General features: G+C 38.1%; 1 protein-coding gene across 1 annotated transcript in view; it reads left to right on the top strand.

Moving 5' to 3' along the window:
* BACH1 (BTB domain and CNC homolog 1) overlaps positions 1 to 21169 on the top strand; it is a 28263-nt gene extending 7094 nt beyond the window's left edge. Inside the window, exons 2-5 of the mRNA XM_072361503.1 lie at positions 5730 to 6027; positions 9553 to 10941; positions 12545 to 12751; positions 17802 to 21169. Coding sequence (XP_072217604.1) covers positions 5788 to 6027; positions 9553 to 10941; positions 12545 to 12751; positions 17802 to 18263 — 2298 coding nt within the window. The 5' untranslated portion in view covers positions 5730 to 5787 and the 3' untranslated portion in view covers positions 18264 to 21169. The remainder of the gene's footprint in view (positions 1 to 5729; positions 6028 to 9552; positions 10942 to 12544; positions 12752 to 17801) is intronic.
* Positions 21170 to 24202: the final 3033 nt, after the last annotated feature.

A 24202-nucleotide genomic window follows, 5' to 3' on the forward strand; every position in this document is an offset into this window, starting at 1 on the left:
GTAACTGGTGGGAATGGCTTCAAGCTGGGCCAGCAGAGGTTTAGGCAGGACATTAGGAAATACTACTTCTCCGAAAGAGTGGTCAGGCATTGGAATGGGCTGCCCAGGGTGGTGGTGGAGACACCAACCCTGGAGGTGTTCAAGGAACATTTGGTTGTTGTATTGAAGGACATGGCTTAGTGAGAACTATTGGTGGTAGGTGGGTGGTTGGCGATTCTGTGGATCTTTTCCAACCTTGGTGATTCTAGGATATAAATAAAATACTTTGGACAGGGCATGGATGTTTGGGGAAATTCTCTGCAGGAAAGCTGGAATTTTGGTCGTTGTTCAGTGGGTGTTTGGATGAGTGTTGGAGGTGGTGATTGCTGCTGATGTTAAATTCTGCAGTGTGCTAACAGGTGGTATTTTGTTGTCTGAAGGCTTCAAAAGGTGTCCTGGCATCCACATCTTACTGCTATTACTTTTGATTAGTAATGGAAATTTCCTGTTGGAATAGGATTTCTGTTTATCTTCTTACTTTTTATTTAATTATTATTTAATTAAAATCTTTATTTTAACCTGTGTGAGTGAAATTTTTAATATAAATGTTAGGGTTATTTCCATGTGAGTTATAATGCAGATATTTCTATATTTGCAAAATGTCATATGAAACTTTCTCCAGGACTCTTTAGCTGCCTGAATACTGTAGACTTGCTTCATCTTCAAGCGGTTCTTTTTCCCTGCTGTGAGTGTGTAGAGTTAAGCTGGTTTCTGTGCATGTTTTTGTCAGCTTCAGTGACAACTGGATGCTTCAGAGCTTCCTTCACCTCAGGCACAACACTTCCCTTGTTGACCACAGGATGTTAATTTGAATGCGAGCTCTGCATGTGTTGTACTGCTGAGCACGAAAGTTAATCTACCTTGTGCCAGGTCTTTGTGTGTGGATGAGAAATTTTCTCCTGATATAATGTTCCCACTCTTAGACTATCTATTCCAAGATAATACTTATCTATTATGTTCCGTCTGTAACTTAGCAACAGTAGTTCCTTATAGCTTGATGTGGGACTCAGCCATAGTGATTATCATCTCTGGAATATACGTATATTGGTGTCAAATGGAGGACAACTCATGGTTTTCCTGAAGATCTGTACTTGAGTTACTCTTGACTTCTTTCCCTAGCAGTATCTTCTTTAGAGGATTATCTAACTGGCCTACCTCATTCTGCCATCAGCTAGGAGTTCAGGAGAAGTGACTTCTAGTTGTAGGCGATCAGGTGAGCACGCTTGAAGTCTGAGATTATTTAAAGTACCTTACTTTGCATTTACCTCCATGTTAGCAATATAAATTAACAAATAACAGTAATTTTGCAAGGAAATGAGATCTGTTATTTCCTGATGAATCTTGATAGACATCTTGCTCTGATTTCTACATTGCATATTCAGACAAATTTATATTCCTCTTCTTCACATTGCTGGTAGTGCTAATTTGTGTGAAGAAAACAAGTATTTTATATGTTCTTTGAAAATATGTGTGTATACTTAATTGATTAAAAATAGGGATGTATAAATCTACTGAAGATACATTGAACAACAGGTACCTGTAAAATCAGTTTTCCTTTTGAGTCCTATGGTAGCAGGGATGAGATTAAATCAGCTCATCTTCACTTGGAAGCAGAATTAAGTATTATCACCTGTGCTTAGGAGACAAGATTTTTGCCCTTAAGCAAAGCGTTTTTTTTCTCAGTCACTGATGAAGAGTGGAAGCTTGGTAGTACCATGCTTGATTGTGTCCTCAAAGGACAGCCTGATTAATTCAGCTGTAGTTTTCTGTCGGGTACTTCTTATACTGGCACATGTCATAGTCCCTTTTTCTTTCCCTCAAGTCTATGAGGTTCTTAAGTGCTCAGAGCTTGACATGAGAGGAATTTGAGGAATGTCTTTGTACTGGCGGTTCTAGTTTTCCGCCACTAAATGAAGATTCGTATTGAACTTCTGCTTTTTTTTTCATCTTTAATCCTTTTAGCCTGCATTGTAAGGGCTACTTTGAGTTTTGGAAGGTCTTTTTGGATTCTTATCTTGGAACATCTTAAACAATATTTTTGGTTCTTGGCATCTTTTTGCATTGAGCAAAAACAGTTGTTAGTTGACACTGACTTAATGAACAGTGATTTAAATGTATGATCATCTGCAGACATAGTGTAATTTTACCATTGTGCCTAATTTTCCTTCCTTAAGTGTTCATTTTAAAATAAAGATAGCGAGATTACTGCCATTGGGCACCTGCGTTGAGATGAAGAAAGCCTGTGAGGGTCTTTAGTAGGGGAAGAGTTGTAGAACAAGACTGCAAGTTACAAAGCTTCTTGATTACAACTGAATTGTTGTCTCCAAACCTTTTGCCTCATCTATCTATCCATAAATGGAATCAATTTTAAGTAATCTCTTAAGTCTCCAGGAAAGTAGATGAACACGAAACAGTTTACAAAAGTACAGAGTTTTTGGTTGCTGTTTCTGTGGGTGTGTGCATAGCATATTTATAGACATGGATACAGTGGAAAGTCGAGTTGCCTGTCATGATGTGCTGTGATAAATATGAAGCCATGCCTTTATTGCACAACTAGAAAACAGAATTAGGACACTCGCAAATTTGACCTTTGTCAGCACTTCTCTGAGGTGTGACAGAGTTCTAGTGGTTACATCTTTCCCTTTCCTAAATGATACTTTTTGTTTTCGTTAGCATTTTCAGCTCTTTGGTTCTTTTTCCTTTTGTTTTCTTCCTTTACAGTCTAATAACCTTTACTGGGTTTTACAAAGAAGACAAAATTAGTGTTTTGGTTATTTGAAGCCTCTTTTAAAATTTGAAATACTTAATGAAATGCTGTGTTTTATACTCTGGACATCTCAAACTTATATCCTTTTTAAAGGGACCACACCTCAAGTGCTGTGCTCAGTTTTGGTCCCCTCACTACAAGAAAGACATGGAGGCCCAAGAGGGTGTCCAGAGAAGGACAGTGAAGCTATGAGGGGTCTGGAGCACAAGTCTGATGGGGAGTGGCTGGGGGAGCTGGGGTTTTTCAGCCTGGGGAAGAGGAGGCTCAGGGGAGGCCTCATGGCTCTCTACAGTCACTTGAAAAGGAGGTCATGGTGAGGTGGGCTCAGCCTCTTCTCCCAGGTGACGGTGATAGGATGAGAGGGAATGGCCTCAAGTTGCACCAGGAGAGGTTCAGGTTGGACATTAGGAAATGTTACTTCTCTGAGAGTGTGGTGAAGCACAGGGTGCCTGGGGAGGTGATGAAATCACCAGCCTTGGAGGTGTTTAAGAAACATTTAGATGCTGTACTGAGGGATGTGGTTAGTGGGAAACATTGGTGGATGGTTAGACTGGAAAAATCTTAGAGGTGTGTTGCATGCTTTGTAGGGGTGAAGTGAAACAGGTTCAGCTGTCCACGGCGCACATATAAGCTGCTGTTCCTTTTAGCCTTCCAAGCTATGGAGGTGTAATGAGCTGAATGGGACACTGGAATGGTTTTTTATTTATTTATTTTGTTTTTAATGAGGGGAAAACCCGAGAGCAGCATAATTTGATGTGTGGACTGTTTGTCTGAGGGTTGGGAGGGCTTGAAGGAAAAAAGGGTGAGTAATGTCTATAGGACTGCTGGAACTACAGTTGAACTCATGAGCCGTTTTGCCTAAATATTCACCCTAAAATAAGTCCTTAACTTTAACATTTCTGCATTCCCCACCACACTGAATTTGGTCTTCCATCTTGTTGTCAGTTCCCCTTTTCAGTATTTATTTCTGGTACAAATACAGTTATACTTTGTTAAACTATATGTGCTGTAATATTTGAGGATAAGGATATGGTTAACTTTTGCAGTTCAGCTGTGATGTTTACTTAATCCAAAGCCTGTATTCATTCATTAGGGGTGTATGTATATATATAAAGCTTAATATGTGTGGTGTTTTGTTTTTTTTTACTTCCAGAAGTAATGTCCTCAGGATTAACTACTCAAGGTATAGCTATTGCTGAATGGGAAAGCATGAGGTCTGTGTGTGACTTTTCTTAGGACTTACATTTATGCATAATAAAATCCCGTGTCTTTGGGCAGATGCCCCAAAATTGACTTCCTTTTTTAGTCAAGTCACCAACTGTACTTTTCTTTGTGAAGTTGAGTGTACAGCATTCCATTATGGAGCGAGAAGTGCAAATAATGCTGATGGTCTGTACCTGGATTGGTGCTGTCCTACTGTTGCCACCTGGAAAATATTGAGTGGGGGATCTCTTTTTTCTGTTCAAAAGATAACAAAAAATGTTTGTGCTCTATGAAAATAACAAGCAGTAAGTAACTAGAAGTATATAGCTGGCAGGGTGCTCATTTTTTTTTATCTATTTTCCTTACTGTGTTTAAAACTACTCTTGTCCTCCTTCTCTCTTTTTTTGAGTTGTGAAAGTTTCCCGTATCTGCAAACTGTAGATTTGCATTGGCTACAGTTTTATTGTTGCTGAGAGCTGGCATATCATAACTGTTGAGCAATGCAATGGTTGGGTAGTCCTGTGTCAGCAACTATGTTCAGTTACAGTAACTGCTGGGTAAAATAGGACAGTGGAATGGAAGTGCTTGGTCTGTTAATGTATGTTATTGGGAGCAGAAGTATGTTTTCCTTGTAGGTCACCAGTTCCAAATCCAACTATGAAGCTTCTTGATCAAGCTTTAGATTCAAAGATGCTTTTTATTGGTTTGCTTGTTTTCTTTTGTTGTTGTTGTTTAAACTTGAAGGAAGGCTCATTCCAGAGAAAGTAGGAGCTGGGAAATGAAATGTGAAGATTAGTCTTGAAAATGCTGTTCAACTTTAGATGCTCTAGTAGTGCTGGCTTATGCCTAGCTTTACATCTCTCAAACAGTAGGAGTTCAGAAATAGCATTGGGAAGGTTATGAGTTCACTTCCAAGTTTTTAAATATTTTATCACTTTCATTGTTATTTATTGTTTAGTAAATACTGTTGTTTTCGAAGATTACTTTGTCATAAGAGCAGTCTGTTGCCAGGTGACCAGAATCACCTTCACTGCTTCAATATGAAAGCAGACTTTTGATAAACGTAATTATTAAAATAGAGATGAGCAGAAGGAAGGTTATGGAAGTGGGGGGTGTAGTCTGTATTAGGGAATTGAGACAGGTGGAAAGTAAGAGGGCTAACGTGCTTTAAGAAACTGAAGTATCTGCTAGAGAGAAAATAAATTCTAACAATGATTAACTGTTCTAGAAGGAACACTACTTTTGAAATAAGGTAAAACAAATAGTTTGTACTGTAATCAGTAAACAGGAGTAGCTTACATAATACCTTGCTGAATGGATCTGGGTTTTATTTTTCTTTACATTTTTGTAGTATTGGAGTCTGAATATGATGATAATTATTTAAGCATTAAATTTTAGTTTTTAGGTGTTATGGTCAAGTTGTTATGCTTAAGGATTTGCTGTGGGGAAAACTGGTACTCTGTCCCTACGGTCACGTGAAAAATTATGTTTTTGTCTATGCACCTACTAAATCAATATTTAAGATATACATACTAGAGTTTGAATACTTGGAATGTTCATACCAATGTGTTGTCTTGTGAAATAATAAACGTTAAGCACATTCTTGCAATGAATTAATACAAACAACGTATGTTCAGCAGTTTCCCTTAAGTTCTTGTACCGTCAGTAGGTTCCTGTTTGAAGTGATTTTCACATGTACAATTTGTTTTTCTCTCTCCAGATTGGAAGAATAGAAGCATGCTTTCCACTGAGACTTACACTAACATTTGTGATACAGAATGTCTCTAAGTGAGAAGAACAGCGTGGTTTTTGCGTACGAGTCTTCAGTACACAGTACCAATGTACTTCTCAGTCTTGATGATCAGAGAAAGCAAGATATTCTTTGTGATGTTACTGTTTTAGTGGAAGACCAGCGATTTCGGGCTCACAAAGCTGTGCTTGCAGCTTGCAGCAGTTACTTCCTTTCAAGAATTGTAGGCCAATTGGATGCTGATCTTATCATCACTTTACCAGAAGAGGTGAGTGTTGCTTGCTTTTGTATTGTACCTACCCATGCTTCTGGTTTGTTTTGCTCAACTTTCAGCTGTTTTACAATAAACAATAGAGATTATCAGTAAAGAGAAGAGAGTTAAGAACTGAGGGGAGGAAATTTCTAAGCTGTAAAGTTGCTGCTGATTGAGATAAAGACTGGATAGAGTGAACACTGCAGACTGAAGATAGATAAATGCTCTCCTGGGGAATATGTAGAGTAGATAAATTCAATAAAGTGTTTATTACTCTTAAAATAGTGCACTAGATTCTAAGCATGTAAGTTTGTTGAAAAAGAAAAAAAGAAAAAAAAAAAAAGGAATATTTTGGGAATAATTTGCAAATTAATGGTATTGTAATTTTAATCTTGAAATTAGTGTCATCAAGATTTAGTTTAATAATATTTGAGAATACAGCTGTGCTTGTATTCATTGCTTGCAGCTTCATGTTGACTTTCTGTGCTTCAGTTCCCTATCCTTTTTGTACACTCATTGTTAGCAGCTTGATCTCTTTTTCTGCTGTATTTATACTTTAAAGCCGAGGACAATTGCTTGCTTTTTCACCTTAAGTAAATATTTCTAAATCAGATTGAATTTAAAGGCATTTAGGGGGAATGAGCCAGAACCCATCACGCATAGGAAAGCAATTTGGTTATCAGATATCTGAAGCATCTAAGACATTTAAAGATTCCAGTTGGTATTTAGTTGGAAGCATTTCAGATACTTAAATACCATCTGAAATCTTCAAGTGCCATGAGGCAAACAACTGTTTATATGAAACACTGTGCTTGTAAATGAAAAGTCAAGAGCCTCCAAGTACTCTATGCCCAGAAGCAGAAGTAAGCTGAAGAAATGGTACATGATCAGCGACTTTCTGGGAGGCTGTTTCTGGTAAACAGCTTGGGAAGGGAGTTAAAAATAACATGAAAATTGTTGGCAAGTCATCTAGAATCGTTAAAGCCAGGAGGAAAGGTGCATGACAATGAATATCTGTAGTGACGTCACTTCAGCAACTTGTTTGTGTACAAGAGCAAGTTGAACTCTATCTTAACGTAATTATGTATTCAGAAAGCCTGTATCTTCCTAAAATAGCTCCTTCACTTGCTTTGTAATATATAAACACAAGGATTCTCTGTAACTGTAGTATCTGATTTTATTAAAAAAAAAACCTGAAAACTGAAAGTGATCACATCATCTCTTTAAAAGAGCTTCCCTGATCTTTGCTATTCTCCGCTGATGAATTTGCTACAAACTGATGTTTCGCCATGATAACACTGTCAGCTTTATTCATTCTTCCTGTTGCCTCTGTATGTTTGTTTCTTCTTCCCTCTCTTCTTTATAGTGTCTTTGCATGTTGTTAGCCTAAATATCTTCCAGACTAAAAAAAGTGACATGGTGGGAGCTGTTGTAGAGGGGAAATAGGATGATAGGGAACACAAAGCTGTCATTTGGAGTAAAAGAGGAGATTAGTGATGTGTAAAACTCTTGAAACAATATGAAAGTAGGATACTGGAAGAATAAGAGAGGTACATCAGAGTTGGCAGGGGAAAGTCTTGTGGAAAGCACTAGTGTTCCACTAAACCTGAGCTGGGAGGGGACCAGAGTTTGTTAACAAAATGGAGGAACGTAATAACACAAATAGCATGAGTGAGATAAATCCTTTTAAGCCTACACCTTCACAACATTGTCTAGTATTACTGATGTAAAAACTGGATGTGCTGTAACAATGAGCAAAAATACCAGCAGGGCATCTTATCTTCTAATAATTTGATCTCATCACTTGGTAAAAAACACTTTGAGGAATTGGAGCTTGTCTTCTGGAAACTGCTAAATGTTTTGAAATGAGTCAGTTTATGAAACTGCGTACCTGAGAGGGACAAATAAATACTAATTGGCTTGACAATTTCTTAACCCTTTTGTTCATCCAAAGTTTTTGAAGTTTAAAATATGCCAGTCCAAAATGTGAAATACCCAAATATTGACATTAATTTGTTTCGTATATATCATCAAAGCTAACCGGTGACACCTTGCTGTCAGTTACTTCTATTGTTTTCCTACAGAAGTTGTCACACTCTGAAATTAGATTGCTATCAGCAATACAGATGAAACAAATGGCTCCTGCCAGACTTTTCTTCAGTCAGACCAAGAGTCTTTCCAGTGATTGACCATGTCTGAGGATAGCTAGCTAGAAATACATGGGAGGAAGTATGAGGAGCAAAGTGTTTTTTTTTTCCTCTTAATCTTTCAATTTATATTTTTTAGCAAGGAGTGGTAAATGAAGAATGTACAATTTTGAAACATATTTATTTTGTTTGGTTTCATGTATGAATGTAGTCTGTTTACAACCAATAAATCTAATTTATTTATATTAGGTATAAAGATGCTTTGCAAGCACATAGATAAACTCTTCTCCTTTTCACTTTTCTTTAAAGAATGAATTAAGAATACTAACCAGATCACGTTTTTAGAATTCTTTAGGTTTAAGAGTTTTCAGAATGTTTTGCTAAGCTGTCTGTGTAGATCACTTCAACTGCCTTGTATTTGGTATTTCCATGTTCTTCAGAAGCGAAAAAGCCCAGTGTATAGGCTTGGGCTATAGTAGTAGTAATAATGGAAACATTCCATTTTATTTTTACTTGCTAAAGGGAGTAGCATGTAACTTTTCATATGATCCTACCTGCTTTCTTAGTAATTTTTTCAGTGATAAGCAGTGTTGTTTATCTTTGAATTCCCTTTTAGGTAACTTCTCTGCAGTAGAAGCGGAGTTGATAATGATGGAACTGTTCCAAAAGGCTTACCTTCTCCAAAGAGACTGTAACTGCTGTTGGCTTAGGGTTTTGGTTACTATTCTTTTTGTCCACAAGAGGAAGAAAGGCGTAGATGGCTGCAGTAGTAAATAATTGTGTGCGGTCAAATTCAATTACTTCAAAGTTCTTTATATCAGTGATGCATGAAACTGAGCAAATAGCAGTAATTGCTCTTTAAAGGAATGATTCATGCCAGCAGCGTTTTGATCTTGCTCAGGAATAATTCACGTGTAATTTTACTATTGACATTATCTTTATAAAATTTGAGTCCCTCTCCTGGTTTTCAGATTACAGCAATATTTTCCACTTTTTAGTATTGTATTTTAAGAGTTAAGAGGTTGATCACAGTGAAGGAAATAATTGCCATAAAATATACAGGATATAATTATTTCTTATTTGCTTCACAATGTGTGTGGCCAGATTTCCTTTCTGAAGCAAAACTGCTGCTTGTCTCTCGTTCTTTGTCCTGATGGCATGACTTTCTGAATACAGGATGTGAGTTCTGGGTGTTTCAGCCCATGTACATGTTGAGATTGTAACTAGAAACTTGGCAACCTAACTACTACCCAGTTAAACAGAAGTGGATATGTGGGGCCTTGTTTTTTTTTATGTGGTTTGCTGTGGTAAATGGGAAGCAAGAGAGTTTCACCAAGCAGGAAGTTGGCCATGCTAATTTTTTTTTATTTTTATTTTTTTATTTTTTCCATAGGTAACACTTAAGGGATTTGGCCCCTTGCTTCAGTTTGCATACACAGCTAAACTTATTTTAAATAAAGACAACGTGTCTGAAGTTTGCAAGTGTGCTGAATTCTTGGGCGTACGGAACATTGAAGAGTCTTGCTTTCAGTTTCTCAAATTCAAATTTTTGGACTGTAAATCAGATCAAGAGTGGCCTAGGAAGAAATGCTGCACACAGCATTGTAGGAAAGTAAACCCTAAAATTAGCAACGTGGATGATGGAGACCTAGAAATAGATGATGAAGCGGAAGAACTTCTAGAAAAAGAATATATTCAAGCCTCTCATGCAAAGCTCTGTAAAGATGAGGACAGTGCTAAAGCATCACCTGTCCTTCAAGATAATACCAATCCAACCTCGGACCCTATACATTTAGAAAAAGGTAATGTTTCCAGCTCATCTTCCCAGTGCCCTAAGTATAGGAAATTCCAGAAAGCTTTTGGAAATGACAAAGTTCATACTTCAGATTCCAGTTCCAGTACTAAAGATATTCAGGTGCCACCAATTGTAACCTTTATCGAGAAGGAAATACCTGATAATGACAGCACACCAAAAGCTCAGGAGTGCGTACCTATGCAGCTGGTCTCAAAGTGTGAGGAGACTCAGGTAAAAATGGAAGAAGGGGAGGAAGACATTGAGAAAAAAGAAGAATCAAAGAAAGATTCTGTGACTCAAAGCGTCTCATGTCCTGTGGAGAAAATGGATGTTGCTGCTTTCCCCCAAAACACTGATGCGCCTCATGGAGTTAATTCTGTGTCTTTTTTACGTACTTGTGAGCAATATGGTAACTTAAATTTCAGCAGTATGCAAAGCACCACAACCTTATCTGAAAAAACTGCAACATGTACTGGAGCTGAAAGTGACAAAATTGAAAGTCATGACAATGCAACTTTAAAGGTTGATTTGTGTACTGGGGAAGCCGTTAACGTTACATCAACTGGTGATCGAAGCAGTGTGGAGAGAGAGGTAGCAGAACATCTAGCAAAAGGGTTCTGGAGCGATTTTTACAGTACAGAACGCTGTCAAATCCACTTACCTTCTTCAGTGTCAAAAGAACGCTTGGAGCCTGCATATACGGCGAAGAAATCAGAGTGTCCGTGGCTGGGTATCAGAATCAGTGAAAGTCCTGAACCTTGCCCTCCGCGAACTTTTACAACTTTGAGTTCTGTCAACTGCCCCTTCATAAGCAATCTTAGTACTGAAGGATGCTCCAACAGCTCTGAAATAAGCAGTGGAGATTATGTTCAAGGGCAACAGCAAGAACAGTGTCCCTATAATTATGTGATAAGTTTGGGAGAGGATTCAGAAACTGATACTGAGGGAGACAGTGAATCCTGTTCAGCTAGAGAACAGGAATGCGAGGTAAGAACATTCTTGTTATATTCTTTGCTTCCCTGTCTCCTAAGGCCCTTCTCAGAAATCTAGTTCTGCAATATAGTTTCATTACTTCTTATTGTAAAACCTTGGGAAATGGAAGTTAAAATAAACGTTTGAAGGCTTATGTGGGAGAGAAACTGTTAAATCAAGGAGACTTAAAATGTTTGGAAGGACACTGAAGTGATAGATGCTTAGGTGTTAGATCTCCTCAGATTTGTTTCTGGAATAACCTTATGATAAACTTTTGTCTTTTAAGTCAAGGACTGTAGAGTTTTTCTAGGCTTTTTCATTTTTTTGTTTTTGTCTACTTCATTTAAAGTTAATTCTAAAAACTCATAGTGTGTTTTATAGAAACTTGATTATAGAAACATGTTCTTGATTTTCTTCAGACTTGAGGAGGTAGGAGGGAAATAACATTTCACATTACCTGCAAAATGAAAAGTCAAGTTTTTAAGCTGGCAACAGGAGTTGTGCATTTAAGAGTATTTTAATAGCTTCACTTTCTCTGAAACTTAGGTTATATTTGTTCTCCCCAAATGCAGAAAATGTTTGGCACTTCTTTCCAATGTGTCGTTGCTTTGGTAGGATTTTAGACAGATGCCCTAAGTGGTCAAATACCAAGTGGTTTTATTGCGTATGTAAAATGATTTCGGTGGTAGTTACTAGGATTGTAGGATAGCAGGGTGCCTCATTTTGCTGTGGGGCATTGAAGGGACTTTTGTCGTAGATGGAAGCAACAATTCCTGTAGCAGGTTGGCAGATCAAATAAATGGCTGGGATAGGCTTAAACGCATTTATCATCTCTACATGATGAAGAAGTAAATGGCATAGTGAAGGCAGTACTCTTCCAAATTTTCCAAATGTTTTACTTTCCAAATTAACTTCAGATCCTTGACCACAGTAATGGAATAAATTTTGATTCTTAATTCACTCCAGTTTAAGGGTTGTAATAGTGTTTTTAACTTAAGAATTCTTTATAGAGGTAAAGATGGTTTTCAGTATTTGTCAGAGCTGTATGATCTCTGTATGTTTCTGAAGCTCTTGGTTCTGTAGCTGAGGTGTATGTCGAGTAGCAGCATTAAGGTGTATAAAACAAGTGTCAACTACCCGTACTGTCCCTGTTTTTAAGTAGATGCCTATTTCAAATGAACTTTTCCTGCAGAAAATGTAAGGTATAAAAATATATACAGAATACAGGCTTATGAAGTTAGAGGGAACTTCAGGGTGTGGCAGTGATTCTTGACCCCTATTTTATTTGCCTCCTAACAGTAAATTACTTGCCTAGAACGTATCACTGAAGTGATTCCCTGTACACAGGGATAGACTTCATCCTACTTGAATAAGCTTTGATGATGTAGTGTAAATGTGCAGGGTACTCTGTTACTTTGCTCATACTTGAGTTCATCTGCTTGAAGCCCCTAGGGTTTTATCTAGTTCCCCCAATGGCTCTTCTAGCTTGCTCTTGTTTCTGAGTTGTAGGGATAAGGTGTTGTGGTAAAGAACACATAAAATTTAAAACTTGAGATGATTTGTTGGAATATATGTTTTTCAGTTTCACCTTTGGGCTTATTTGTACCTTACGTTCTAGGTAAAACTGCCATTTAATGCACAAAGGATTATCTCCCTTTCCAGAAATGACTTTCAGTCATTTCTGAAAATGCATAAATTAACCCCTGAGCAGTTGGACTGCATCCATGATATTCGAAGACGAAGTAAAAACAGAATTGCAGCACAGCGATGTCGTAAGAGAAAACTTGACTGCATACAAAATCTTGAATCCGAAATTGAAAAACTGGTATGTATGAATCTCATTATTCATATGACTTCTGTCTTTCTTTAAATGTGTTTGCTGGGTATCTGCCAGCAGCTTGGTAGTGAGGCAGCATATTACTTTATCCACTGAAGCTCAGAAAATGATCTTAAACAGATGATGTTTCAACACATGTTGATAGCAGTTCTAGATTTACTGTACACTTCAGTGCACGTTTTTCCTTCTGTGGTTTTCATTCAAGTAAAAGTGCATCACAGCGTGAGTCTGAGTGAATGCTGTTTCTGAAGCACATCAACATTGAGTTTTATTACACAGAACATTGCTCAGACTACTCTCCCATCCTACTCAGTTTCCTACCACTTCACTTTCTTGCTTTGTGATTTTTGTTCTTCAGCTCATGCTATTGAACAGGTTTCCCAAGGAGGCTGTGGATGCCCCATCCCTGGAGGCATTCAAGGCCAGGCTGGATGTCGCTCTGGGCAGCCTGGTCTGGTGGTTGGTGACCCTGCACATGGCAGGGTGGTTGAAATTATTTGATCATTGTGGTCCTTTTCAACCCAGGCCATTCTATTGCTCTTGAAGTTTACTGTTATATTGTTATTAGCTGTGTAAGTATTTGCTCTTGTAATGTTTCAGCATGGGCTGGTAAATTGTTTGCTGAGTCCTGAATCTTGAAATTGGCTTGCGGAAGGCAGAGTTCAAGAACCTGCTTACAGTTTTAGTGCTTATCAAGATAGAAGCTGAGGAATTAATTCATAACTTCAAACAAATGTGCAGAATCCCAACTACTTATAGCAGGAAAATCATTGAGTGGCTATTCTTAAATGTTTCTGACTCTGTCATTTCAGTTTTGTTGTTGGTTACACCATCTGGGCTATGTAGTTCAGTGAATTATGGTTACTGTACACTTAGTTCATGTCGGTGGTGATTTAGACTTTGTGCTTTATGTATATGAATTTGGTATCTGCGTCAGATAGGAGTATTTGCAGTCATGTAAGCGCCTTCTGACCTTAGAAGGAAAAGGAAAATGAAGTTAGACCAAAGCACCATGGGCTAGAAACTTCTTAGCAAGAAGTGATTCATCCTTCATTAAACATGCTTCTGCAGAAAGTCAGACATTGAAGGAAGGCTGAGAGCTGAAAGGGCAAGTCCATTCATTCAGTGCGCTAAATGAAGATGATGTTCCTGAGGGAGGAGGGAAATCAGGTGATTGTGTTGACAAAAGTTATATTATGCAGGAGGCTAAAATGAGAAGCTGCAGTTCTGAAAGCTCAGAACTTTGTTGTCTTAGTGTCTTTCCGTTTGTTTTGTAACCTTGTCAATATTGTGCAACAGTTTTACCCCCAAAATTAGATGTGATTCATCTGCAAGATTAAACTTGCAGTTGACTAAATGGCTGATAATCATAGTGTAATATCCTTTTTTTTCCCTGTGGACCTACCCTAAAACTGTGTGAATTTCTTCTGTTCTACAGATATCATTGTGCAAGTGCTAGACAGTGAGTGTAGAGTTGTGATGTGAGGTCTGAGTTCTGTATTGTGCTTTGGACACAAAAATTTCCAGTTGCTTGTTTATTCCAGCTGTGCAGGTTGGTTTCTTGTTTGGAACTGTTGATCTTGTCTTGCATCAGCTGATGTTATGCACAGTCAGACTTGTGGAAGTGGTGAGCAAATACAAAATCTTTGAGGTCTGTCTGAGCATAGCTGCTGGGTGACTGGAAAAAAAGAGGCATCTGTGAAAGGTGGTGTGTGGTACACCCGTGTTTCTTTGGGCATGGCAACTTCTTCCTGCTTCTCTATATTAGTCATGAGTCTCAGAAGTTACTTGTTGATCTTCCCATGGTATTCTTTGTAATGTTTCTTTGTGAGGGGATAATGTGGCATGGCTGTAGTTGGAGAACATTTGACAAGCAGATAACAAGTTGCAATTCACAGAGTATTAGGAAACATTCAGCTAAATTCCTTGTTCTGCTTTTCAGGACTTGTGGCATGTTTTCTTCTATTTATGTCTTAAGTTGTTGCTTGTTATGTTTTTGTTTACTTGGGTTAAAACACAGTACTTGTGGTGTGCTGTGGAGAAAGTCACATATCAATTTCATTAGCAGAGGCTAGAAGCTGTCTGGGAAGTGGCTTTGCTGAAAAGGCCCTGGTTGAGGGGGGGAGGGGATGGTTATCTGGACATGAGCATGAGTCAACAGCTGAGCATGAGTCAACAGCTTGTCGGAACTGAAAAAAAGCTGTCAGCATCCTGGGTTGTATAAACAGGAGTGCAGCCAGTGGTTTGAAGGCAGTGATTGCACTCCTATACTTAGTAATCATAAGGTTGAATCTAGAATACTGTGCCTGGTTTTGCCCTTGCCCTCCCTGTGCCAGATGGTCTTCCACTCCTAACCTTGAAGTGGGGTTAGGAGAAGATCCCCGGAACAGTCGGGGCTGGAGTACTTTGTGAGAAGACGGGCAAAATGGGGCTGCTTCTGCCTGTACAAGAGATGGCTGTGGGGAGACATAATAGCCACCTGCCTGTTTCTGTGGGAAGGCATCAAGATTATATATGCTACTTCCCTGGAGGCATTCAAGGCCAGGTTGGATGGGGCCATGGGCAGTCTGTTATGATGGCTGGCAGCCCTGAGAACAGCAAGGGGTTGGAGCTCAATGATATTTAAAGTCCCTTCCAGTTGAAACCATTCAGTGATGTAGACACTGGAAATACTCCAGCTTCCCAGTCAGGAAAAGAAAAAGACACTGTCATAAATGAAAACTGTAGGTTTCAACTGGACATACGGAAAACCTTTTTCTAATGGGGATAGGGAAGTGATGTTGAGGTAACATGTACAAGTTGTGCAGGTTCTGTCCTAGGAAGTTTTTGTCACACTGCAGGACAAAGCCTTGCCTAGAGCTGATATTGTTTTGAGCAGGAGACTGGACTACAGACCTGCTGCAGAGATACCTTACCACCCAAGTGAATCTGTGAATTTGAAACTTACGTTAATCTCCTTGTGCTCCTGGCTACTCCTTGTTTGAACCCAACCTTTACCCAGGGGAATTAAGTTTTGTCAATTCCCTTGGTCATCTGTACAGGTTCTGTCATCTTGAACCTTGTACTGCTTGGGATGAAGTTAATTCTTCTTGCTGCAACCCATATAATGGTGTGCTCTGCATTTTTATCTAGAGCAGCATTATTGCAACCCCCTTCCCCTACCCCAAGTCTTATTGTCCCTCACTCTTCTCTGGAGAAGTGAGAGAGCAGTGTGCTAGAGTTTTAATTGGTCATCAGTATGAAACCAGCACAGACTTATGCACAGTCTCTGCTCATTGACCTTTCAGGCAAGCCTATGTATTCTTGTTGCTCACTGTACTTGGGAATACATGTGGACCACTCAGAGAGAGGTTAGCTGCTGTGAAACAGCTCTTCCAGAACACTTGTGTGTTTTGATCTGCCATGTACCCTCTTGCATTGTATTTGCATTAAAGTTTTAGGCTAAAGGGCCTTGTGAGAGGGAGCAGAGTAAGACAGATGGCCTTAAGGAACGCTACCTCCTTGAGGGTTCTGTAGTTCAGAAGAAGGATGGGGCAGTGATTGACACACCATACCTGTGATCTAAGAAGTGTGATTGCGATCTTGGTGTGTATGCTGTAGCAAAGAGATGTACGAACTGAGTAGATTTCTCACCAGAAGTAGTAGATGTTACAAAACAATAGCAATCATAAAATCAGAAACAAGTTATCATTACTTTGCAGTAAAATAAAATAATATTGAAATATAATGACTCAGATAGGGAACTTACACAGGAAAAAATCTTTGAGTGTTCAAGTTTGTGTTGAGTAATATGGACTGGTGAAATAAGCTGGACAAATACACAGCCGAGTGCCTCTGCATACCCAAAATTTGCATAAAGTGATTTCAGATGAGGACATGTGGCAACAGCTGCACTGTTCTCTAATCATTTTAGGCAAAAGGGGACTGGCAGCAACTGCTTTCCTTGCCAAGTGCTACTTTATGTTAGTGGGTTCTTTCTGAAAATTGTAGAAGCTGCAGCATGAGTTTCTGTCCTGTAACTGGTCTTTCTAAGAATGAATTGGTCTAGCAATAAGGTAACCTGGGACAAATATGTATTTCTCACAAGCTATTTAAAGCTTTGTGTAGAAACTGAAATTTGTCTTCAGAACTCTGCCTTTTGTAGTTAGCTGTCAGACTTGGCGTGTATTTCTTTCTTGTTTGTTTCCTGTCCTTTTTCCTCATTTTACTTTTTCCTTTCCCAAGACATAGTTTATTCCTATTGTTAGACAACCTCTGAATTTTTTTTTTTGTCCTTTCATCTGCAGCCAATTGTGCTTCCAGTACTTTCTGGTCTCAGAAATTTGACTTTGCAGTAAAATACAGGTTAACTTTTAACGAATTATACTTCTTTACCATTTGATGTTCACTGGGTGAATTGCTTTTGTTGCCATGTGCTTGAAGTGTAGCTGTTCAGAGCAGTTTTATATTTGTGAAGTATCCACCATTCTTAAGCATGTTTGTCTAAACAGAACTTAAACGTTTCAGCCTGCATTTCCCTGCTCTAACAAAGGTTATTTACCTGTTGGCACTGTTTCTTGAACTATTCTGTTCACTTTAGAAACATGTCTGATTTCCATTGTCTATTCTACAGCACCTCTTGAAAATTAAGTTTAATCTAACAGTAGTGTCAATACTGAAAATGTGGTACCTGTTTTTCAGTATATACATTTAAATGGAAACCGGCTGTTTAGTGTTTAGTTGACCTAGCGGTAGCAGTTCAGATATGCTATCGTATAGAATTAATGTTTTGGGAGTATTTACAGTAAGTGGATCTAGGTTTTATTTAACAAGTAAATTTCATTAGTTTGGCTGTCAGCGTTAGTTTGAAAAAGTTTTATGCCTGGAAAAATACCTTCCGATAGCTGAGCTGACAATTCAATATAGAATTTTTCTTTTAGTTGTTACTTGGTTCTATTGCTGATGGTCTTCACAGCACTGAATTCCTTCTGTTTCAGCAGGCCATGTTATTTACAGCCTTGTTAAAATGTAACTAAAGCTTTCTTCATTTTTTTTGCAGCAAAATGAGAAGGAAAACTTGCTGAAGGAGAGAAACCTCATTTTGTCAACTCTGGGCGAGACAAAGCAGAATCTGACCGGTCTTTGCCAGCAGGTGTGTAAGGAAGCAGCCTTGAGTAATGAGCAAATACAGATACTTGCAAAATATTCTTCCTCAGATTGTCCACTTTACTTTTCATTCCCGGAGAGAGAACAATCAGCTCCATCTGAGGGCGAGCTCACAACACCAACAACTACAGAGTTAGTAGATGATCTTTCGAGTGTTACACCTACAGATGAGCAGAGTTCTTGTTATCAGCGTGTGAAAAGTGTGTGCGATGCAACATATGATCAAGTACAAGAACTACATCCAGTTCCTGTAAGAACATTGGAAAAAACTTCACTCGTGGAACAGTGTGGGCAGAGTGGTGCTATCACAGACTTCTGTCAGCAAATGACTGATAAATGCACTACAGATGAGTAAATCTATTCTCTTCCTGTTGCCAGCTTTTCAGCACTGCGATTTAAAATGAAATTGAGCATTATTGTGCTGTAATTTACTAAGTGAAAGGAAAGATTGATATTTCTTTTAAAACTGTGTGGAGAATTACACAGCCATTGTTGGCAACCTTCGGTTTGCTCTGTGTAGTTCTTAAGTGTAATTTGTATGTGTCAGCCTTGGAGCTTTTTCTGCGTGGTGATGGTAAGGAGTGTTCAAGCAAGTCGTTTGAAAGTATAAACGTTGTGCACAGATGTTGATTCGTGAGGAAGTTTTCATTCAGATTTAAGTAGCCTTCACTCTGGTTTATGCCACAGTACCTATTGCCGTTCTACATCTCAAGTAAACGTTCCTGACAGATGTTTATCACAATGACTTCTATACATGGAGTGCTTCAAGATGGTTTTTTTGTTGTTGTTCTCTCTGTCAGACAAACCTTGGGAAGCATATATAGCTTTGTAAATGTTTATTTTATAGATGAGTTAGGATTATGTGACAGTTTGAGGAGATTCTGGCAGATGCTCTCTAGAACAGCTCATTGCTTCCTGCTGTTCCCATCCAAGTTACCAGAGCCAGCTTTTGTTGAATATTTGTCTTAGCTTTCCCATGTATAGTTAAGATGACTGGAAAAGCAAAGGTGCTGCAGCATACTGCTCTCTTTTCTGGTTTTTGTGTGAGAAATAACGACGTAGTTATAGTACCAAAAGCAGAAAATTGATAAAATTTGTTGTTTTTACAGCACACATTGGATCCTCTGGCATCTGAATCCCAAGTGCTTGTTAAAATTGATATACAATGACATTCTGTCCTAGCACCTATTGACCTTATTGCTATCTGTGATATATTGGAATCAAACTTTTGTGAAAGATTAAGGACAGTTATCATTGTTATTAAGGTAGTCAGGCACAATTTCTTCATAACCTGAGTGCCTAGTTGTGTTTTAAGTAATCTTTTTTTGTTCTCTGATCACTGGGACCAGTAAAGATCTATTTCAGAATTTTAATTTTCAGAATACGTTTATGGCTAAACCTGTAGTGTGTTTTCGATGGCTTGTAAGTATAAATGTATAAGGAGTATAAAGAAAGAGCTGTAAGGATGATTTTCAGTTCATCTGTGAAGGAGAATTTCAGCCATTAAGATAAAAGAAACTTAAAGTAATCCCCTTTTTTTTTTTATTTTAGATTTTTATGTGGAAGTAGATGCACGTTGTGTACTGATGATTCTTTGTTACTTCAATGTTATTCTCACACCAGAACTGAGTATTGAACCTCACCACAGAAAACTTTAATTTTGCTGGTTTACAAAACATGAAGAATCTTTTACAAGCCAGTGGAATTCTTCATTTCCTACCTCAGAATGTGTATTAGCTGTTTGTGTCTTTGTGTGCATGTACAGTAGGCAGCAGCTAGAGCAAAGGACTATTGTAAATACTGCTTTGCAGTTTTGTCTTGCAGTGAGACAAAACTTGCTTAAGAAATTTCTTGGTAATTTTTTTTTTTTTCCCCCTTCCTCTTACTAGGTAACATAGCATTAATAAATATATTAAGACTATCAGGCCGCTTATTTAAAACAAAAATTGAAATCGATGAGTTTCAGCAGTACTTTTCTTAACCAGCACCTAATACAAGTGACTACACTACCTCACCTGTGGGATTGAAGGTTAATTCAAATCTCTAGTAATATCTTTGGATTTTCATTATATATCATTACTTCGAGGGGGAAATTTATGTTAATGGAGCATAGCTTGTATAAATCACAGTGCTTGCAGTGATTGAAATTCAGAAATAAATACTTCATTGTGGACATCGTGAAAGTTACTACTTTGGAAATACTCAGATAACTGAAATTCTTTTAAATGAACACCATTTACATATGTTGATCCTGTATGTGCATTACTCATGAAGCTCTATGTGTCTGTTCTCCAGCATCTGTTTATCTCTGATTAATTTAATACTGCCTCCCTCATGTGCTGCCATCATGGGCAGTATATTAAGTGTCTGTTTTTCTTGTTGGTTTGCTTTATAAGTAATATTAAAAACAGAGTCCCAAACCTTCTACTGTCCATACATAACATCACTTTTTAAAGTTGGTGATATTCTGAAATGACACGGATAATGACGTTAAAGCATTATCCTACAATACATGTACTTTAAAATGGGATTTCTTAGGTTAGATATATTTGTAATGAATTGATTGAGTGTATATGTAGACAATGACTGACTGGGAATATAAATGAGTCCAGTGGCCCTAATCCCTGGTTCACCTAGCTGAGGATGAAACAAGGTCCATGATGACCAAGTCCCAGAAGGTAGAGTATCCACCAAAAAGAGTTGCGCTCCGTTGCTGTGGTCTGATCAGCCATGGCTGAATTCCATCTATCAAACAATGTGGGGCTTCCAGTGTGGAAGCAATGGCTGTTATTTGATGTCTGGTTATGATAAAATTAATGTAACATATTTAATCTTATGATGAACGTGATGAAGTTCAAGGGTAGGCTTTTGCCTATCCAGTTGTATCTAAATTTGTAAAATATTTATTTAATACTCTAGACACACAAGTTGCATGTTGACTTCTATAGGTTTTACCATCAACTTGCAAAAGTTAAAAATGAATGATTTTTCTGATACTGATTCTCAGGTAAATGTTTTGGAGGCTTTTTTTGTTTTTGTTTTTGTTTTTTTTTTTTCTCCAGTAAAGAAATACTCAATTTTGAAATTGTAAAATACTTTGTTAAAGCATGTTTTAAAGTACTTTGGACAGAATATCTTAAAGCCATAAGAGTATGATGGCATACAGATTGTAAAATAAACAGATAATTACAACAGTTGATTTTGTATCTTTCATAATTCAGTATTTTCTAAGACTACAATAAAAACCACTATCCTTTCTACAAAGGCTTTTCTTTTTTTTTTGTATAAATCTTATTCAGTGAGAATGTTTACTGGCGGAGTTGTTTGATCCTATAGCAGATGCTTTATGAAAAGCAAAAGCTGTCACTGTTGGGGAGAAGACTGGAAAGTGTGCTGATTATGAGGCTTAACATGCTGCTTTTAATTGCTAGGGCAGCATAGCTACTTCTTCTGAAGGACAGTTTTGTCACTGAAATTTGTAATCGCTTGGATTTAGGTTGTAGGTGTTTTGTGCGTTTCTTGGTGTTAAGAGTCAAGATGTTAGCTTTTGCAGGGATGTTACTGTGCAGGAGGTTTAGGTTAGGTACTGGGAGGAAGTTTTTCACTCAGGGTGGTGATGCACTGGAACGGGTTGCCCAAAGAGTTTGTGGATGCCCCATCCCTGGAGGCATTCAAGGCCACGTTGGATGTGGCTCTGGGCAGCCTGGTCTGGTGGTTGGCCACCCTGCACATAGCAGGGGGGTTAAAACTGGATGATCATTGTGGTCCTTTGCAACGCAGGCCATTTTGTGATTCCTCTTTGAGGAAACAGTGTGATAAGTTTAAATCTTCTCCTAATATTCAGCAGGAAACAACTGCAATGAAGGCTAAAACGGGTACATATGACAGAGAACAGTACTGTACTCTTAGTTCTGCCTCTGGATCTTTTTTTAGGAGGAAAGAAATGAGGAACTGCTGATAAGTGGCACTCTTTTATATGTAAGCACTTTGGTTTTTATCTGACCATGTCAGGGCTGAGTGAAATTATTAAGAAACATATTTGAAATAGTAATCATTTTTCTAATGTTGCAAAGGTGACAGTGTGCCTAGTCCAATTGTAGCAGTTTCTTTTCTTTTCAACAAATTTGATCAGTGTTCTGACAAAGGATTCGGTGTAAATAATGCAGTTGATCTTTGCAGAATGAATGTTGTCCTCTTTTGGCACAGAAGGAGAAGCCGGGCTTTTGTGGCTACTTGCTAATACTTAATTTGCTTATTGGTTTCTTCTTTTTTTTCATTTTTGTTCCTCTAAAGAACGAGCCCCAAAAATGTGCAGTTGAGATTCAAAAACATGTATGTTCTTTTTTAATTCCAGTACATTAAGACTTGCTTTCAGTTGAACTTCTGTGGATGAGACTAGAGGAAAAAAGGGGAAGTGAGCCACTTGAGCAGAGCTCCAAATGAAGTCTTCAAGTATGTGTTATATTCTTAAACCTCTTAAATTTATATACACTGTGCAAACTTCTTTATTAGTACTGTTTTTAATCTTATTTTACTTGCAAATACTAATCTGACAAAACGTGGACACTAATTTTGCTAACAAAGCAATACGTTTTTTTTCCACCTTTGGGTAGCTGAGATGGGACTGGGAAATGGTGTTCATCTCGACTTGAAGCTTTGGAAAGCAAGCAGGATGCTTAAATAAACATTTCTGGGAATGGTGGGTATAAAGGTCCAGGTAATGACATTTGTTGCTGGGAAATGTTTTTCTACTTCATAGCAGTTTAAAAATAAAACCTTATTTTCCTGTTGAGTAAAGGATAGATGCAGAGTAAGGCTGGTTAGGAGCTCGCATTAGAACCTGATATTTTTCTCCTTTAGAGAGGGTGTCTTATAGAAAGCTCAGATTGACTTTTCCATCCCTTCTCCACTGTTTCAAAGAAAACTAGAAATAAAAGCACTTGTTGCAATGGCTATTCTGTATGTGATGTAGCTTACTAAGGATACTATTTAAAGGATGGTTATGTGTTTAAAAGAAAAATAAACAAAACCACATTAATATGGGATGCATATTGTAGGTACTCATACAAATGGTCTCTATCCAAAGAGATTTTGATTAAAGAATATGAAAGCTCAATGATAGGATTTTCAAAATGCAAGATGTACTAAACTTAGATTTAGGACAGTGTTTCATCTTGCCACCTATAAAACTCTTTGTTGCGGGCTTTCTGGCCTCTGAGAAGGTATGGTATGACTGTAGGAGGCTAAAAATGGCTTTAGATTTGTCAGTCCTAAACATAAATGTTCTGTGTTGCATTACATTGCCTAAATATTAAGCTTCTATAATGTAGTCAGTATTGACTCATGTATATGTGGTCTTATTGCAATCTAGTGTACTGAGTACTAAATACATAGCAAATCTATATACATACAAAATTGTGCCTGAACACGTACGTCAGGCTGAAATCTACTGGTGAGCTGAGCTGTCACACATCTTGGAGAGCCTGGAATTCTTTATGCCGTGCCATCCACATGTGCATGCTGTATTTGAATCTGTGCTTGGGAGGAAGTGGAGGTGTGGGATGACTCGAAAAGCCCTTCATTCTGGGAACAACAAGAGGACCAGACTGTTGTGTGGTCAGTATTCACTAGGAAGTCTTGGAACCCTCGAGGTGTTTGTGAAAGTCAGTAGGAGTTTCAAGTTTGGTCTTAGATGGTCTAGAGCTACAATTACTATAAGATATGTTTCCTTGGAGTGCAGGTAATGATTTCTTTCCCCTTTCCTTCCATGAGAAACATTTTCTAAGCACTGCCACTGATGTAGAACTTCCATCTTTTTATGTATCTATATACTGGTAGGTTATTCTGATGGTTTTGTTGTTGTTGTTTTTGTTGTTGTTAATAAAGCCAGGAAATATCAGATGGTAGGAGACACATTGGTAATTCCTAGAATTTCCACACTGAAGAGTTTATTTTTATAATGAGAAAATGGGTTTCTTGCTCTGCTTTCAACAAAATACATTCAGTATTCACTTGTTAAAATAGAAAAAAATAGCTTCTTGCAAGTGCATGCAGTTTTATGGAGTCACCTTGAGCACAGAGGGACCTTAGTGCCCAAGTAATGCTACTTATCCAGCGCCTTTATCATTTGGTGTGATCTGTTTTCATGTCCAAACTATAGATGGCAGCATAATACTATGTACTGCCTGTATCCCTGGCTGTATCAGAGCGAGTGCACGTTTGTTGGTTAAATAAGAAGGCAAACCAAAAATGAGCTAGTGGAAGAGTGAAATGAGATGATTTTAAAAAGCCATT

This window comes from Excalfactoria chinensis, chromosome 1 (assembly GCF_039878825.1).
Source record: "Excalfactoria chinensis isolate bCotChi1 chromosome 1, bCotChi1.hap2, whole genome shotgun sequence".
NCBI lineage: Eukaryota > Metazoa > Chordata > Aves > Galliformes > Phasianidae > Excalfactoria > Excalfactoria chinensis.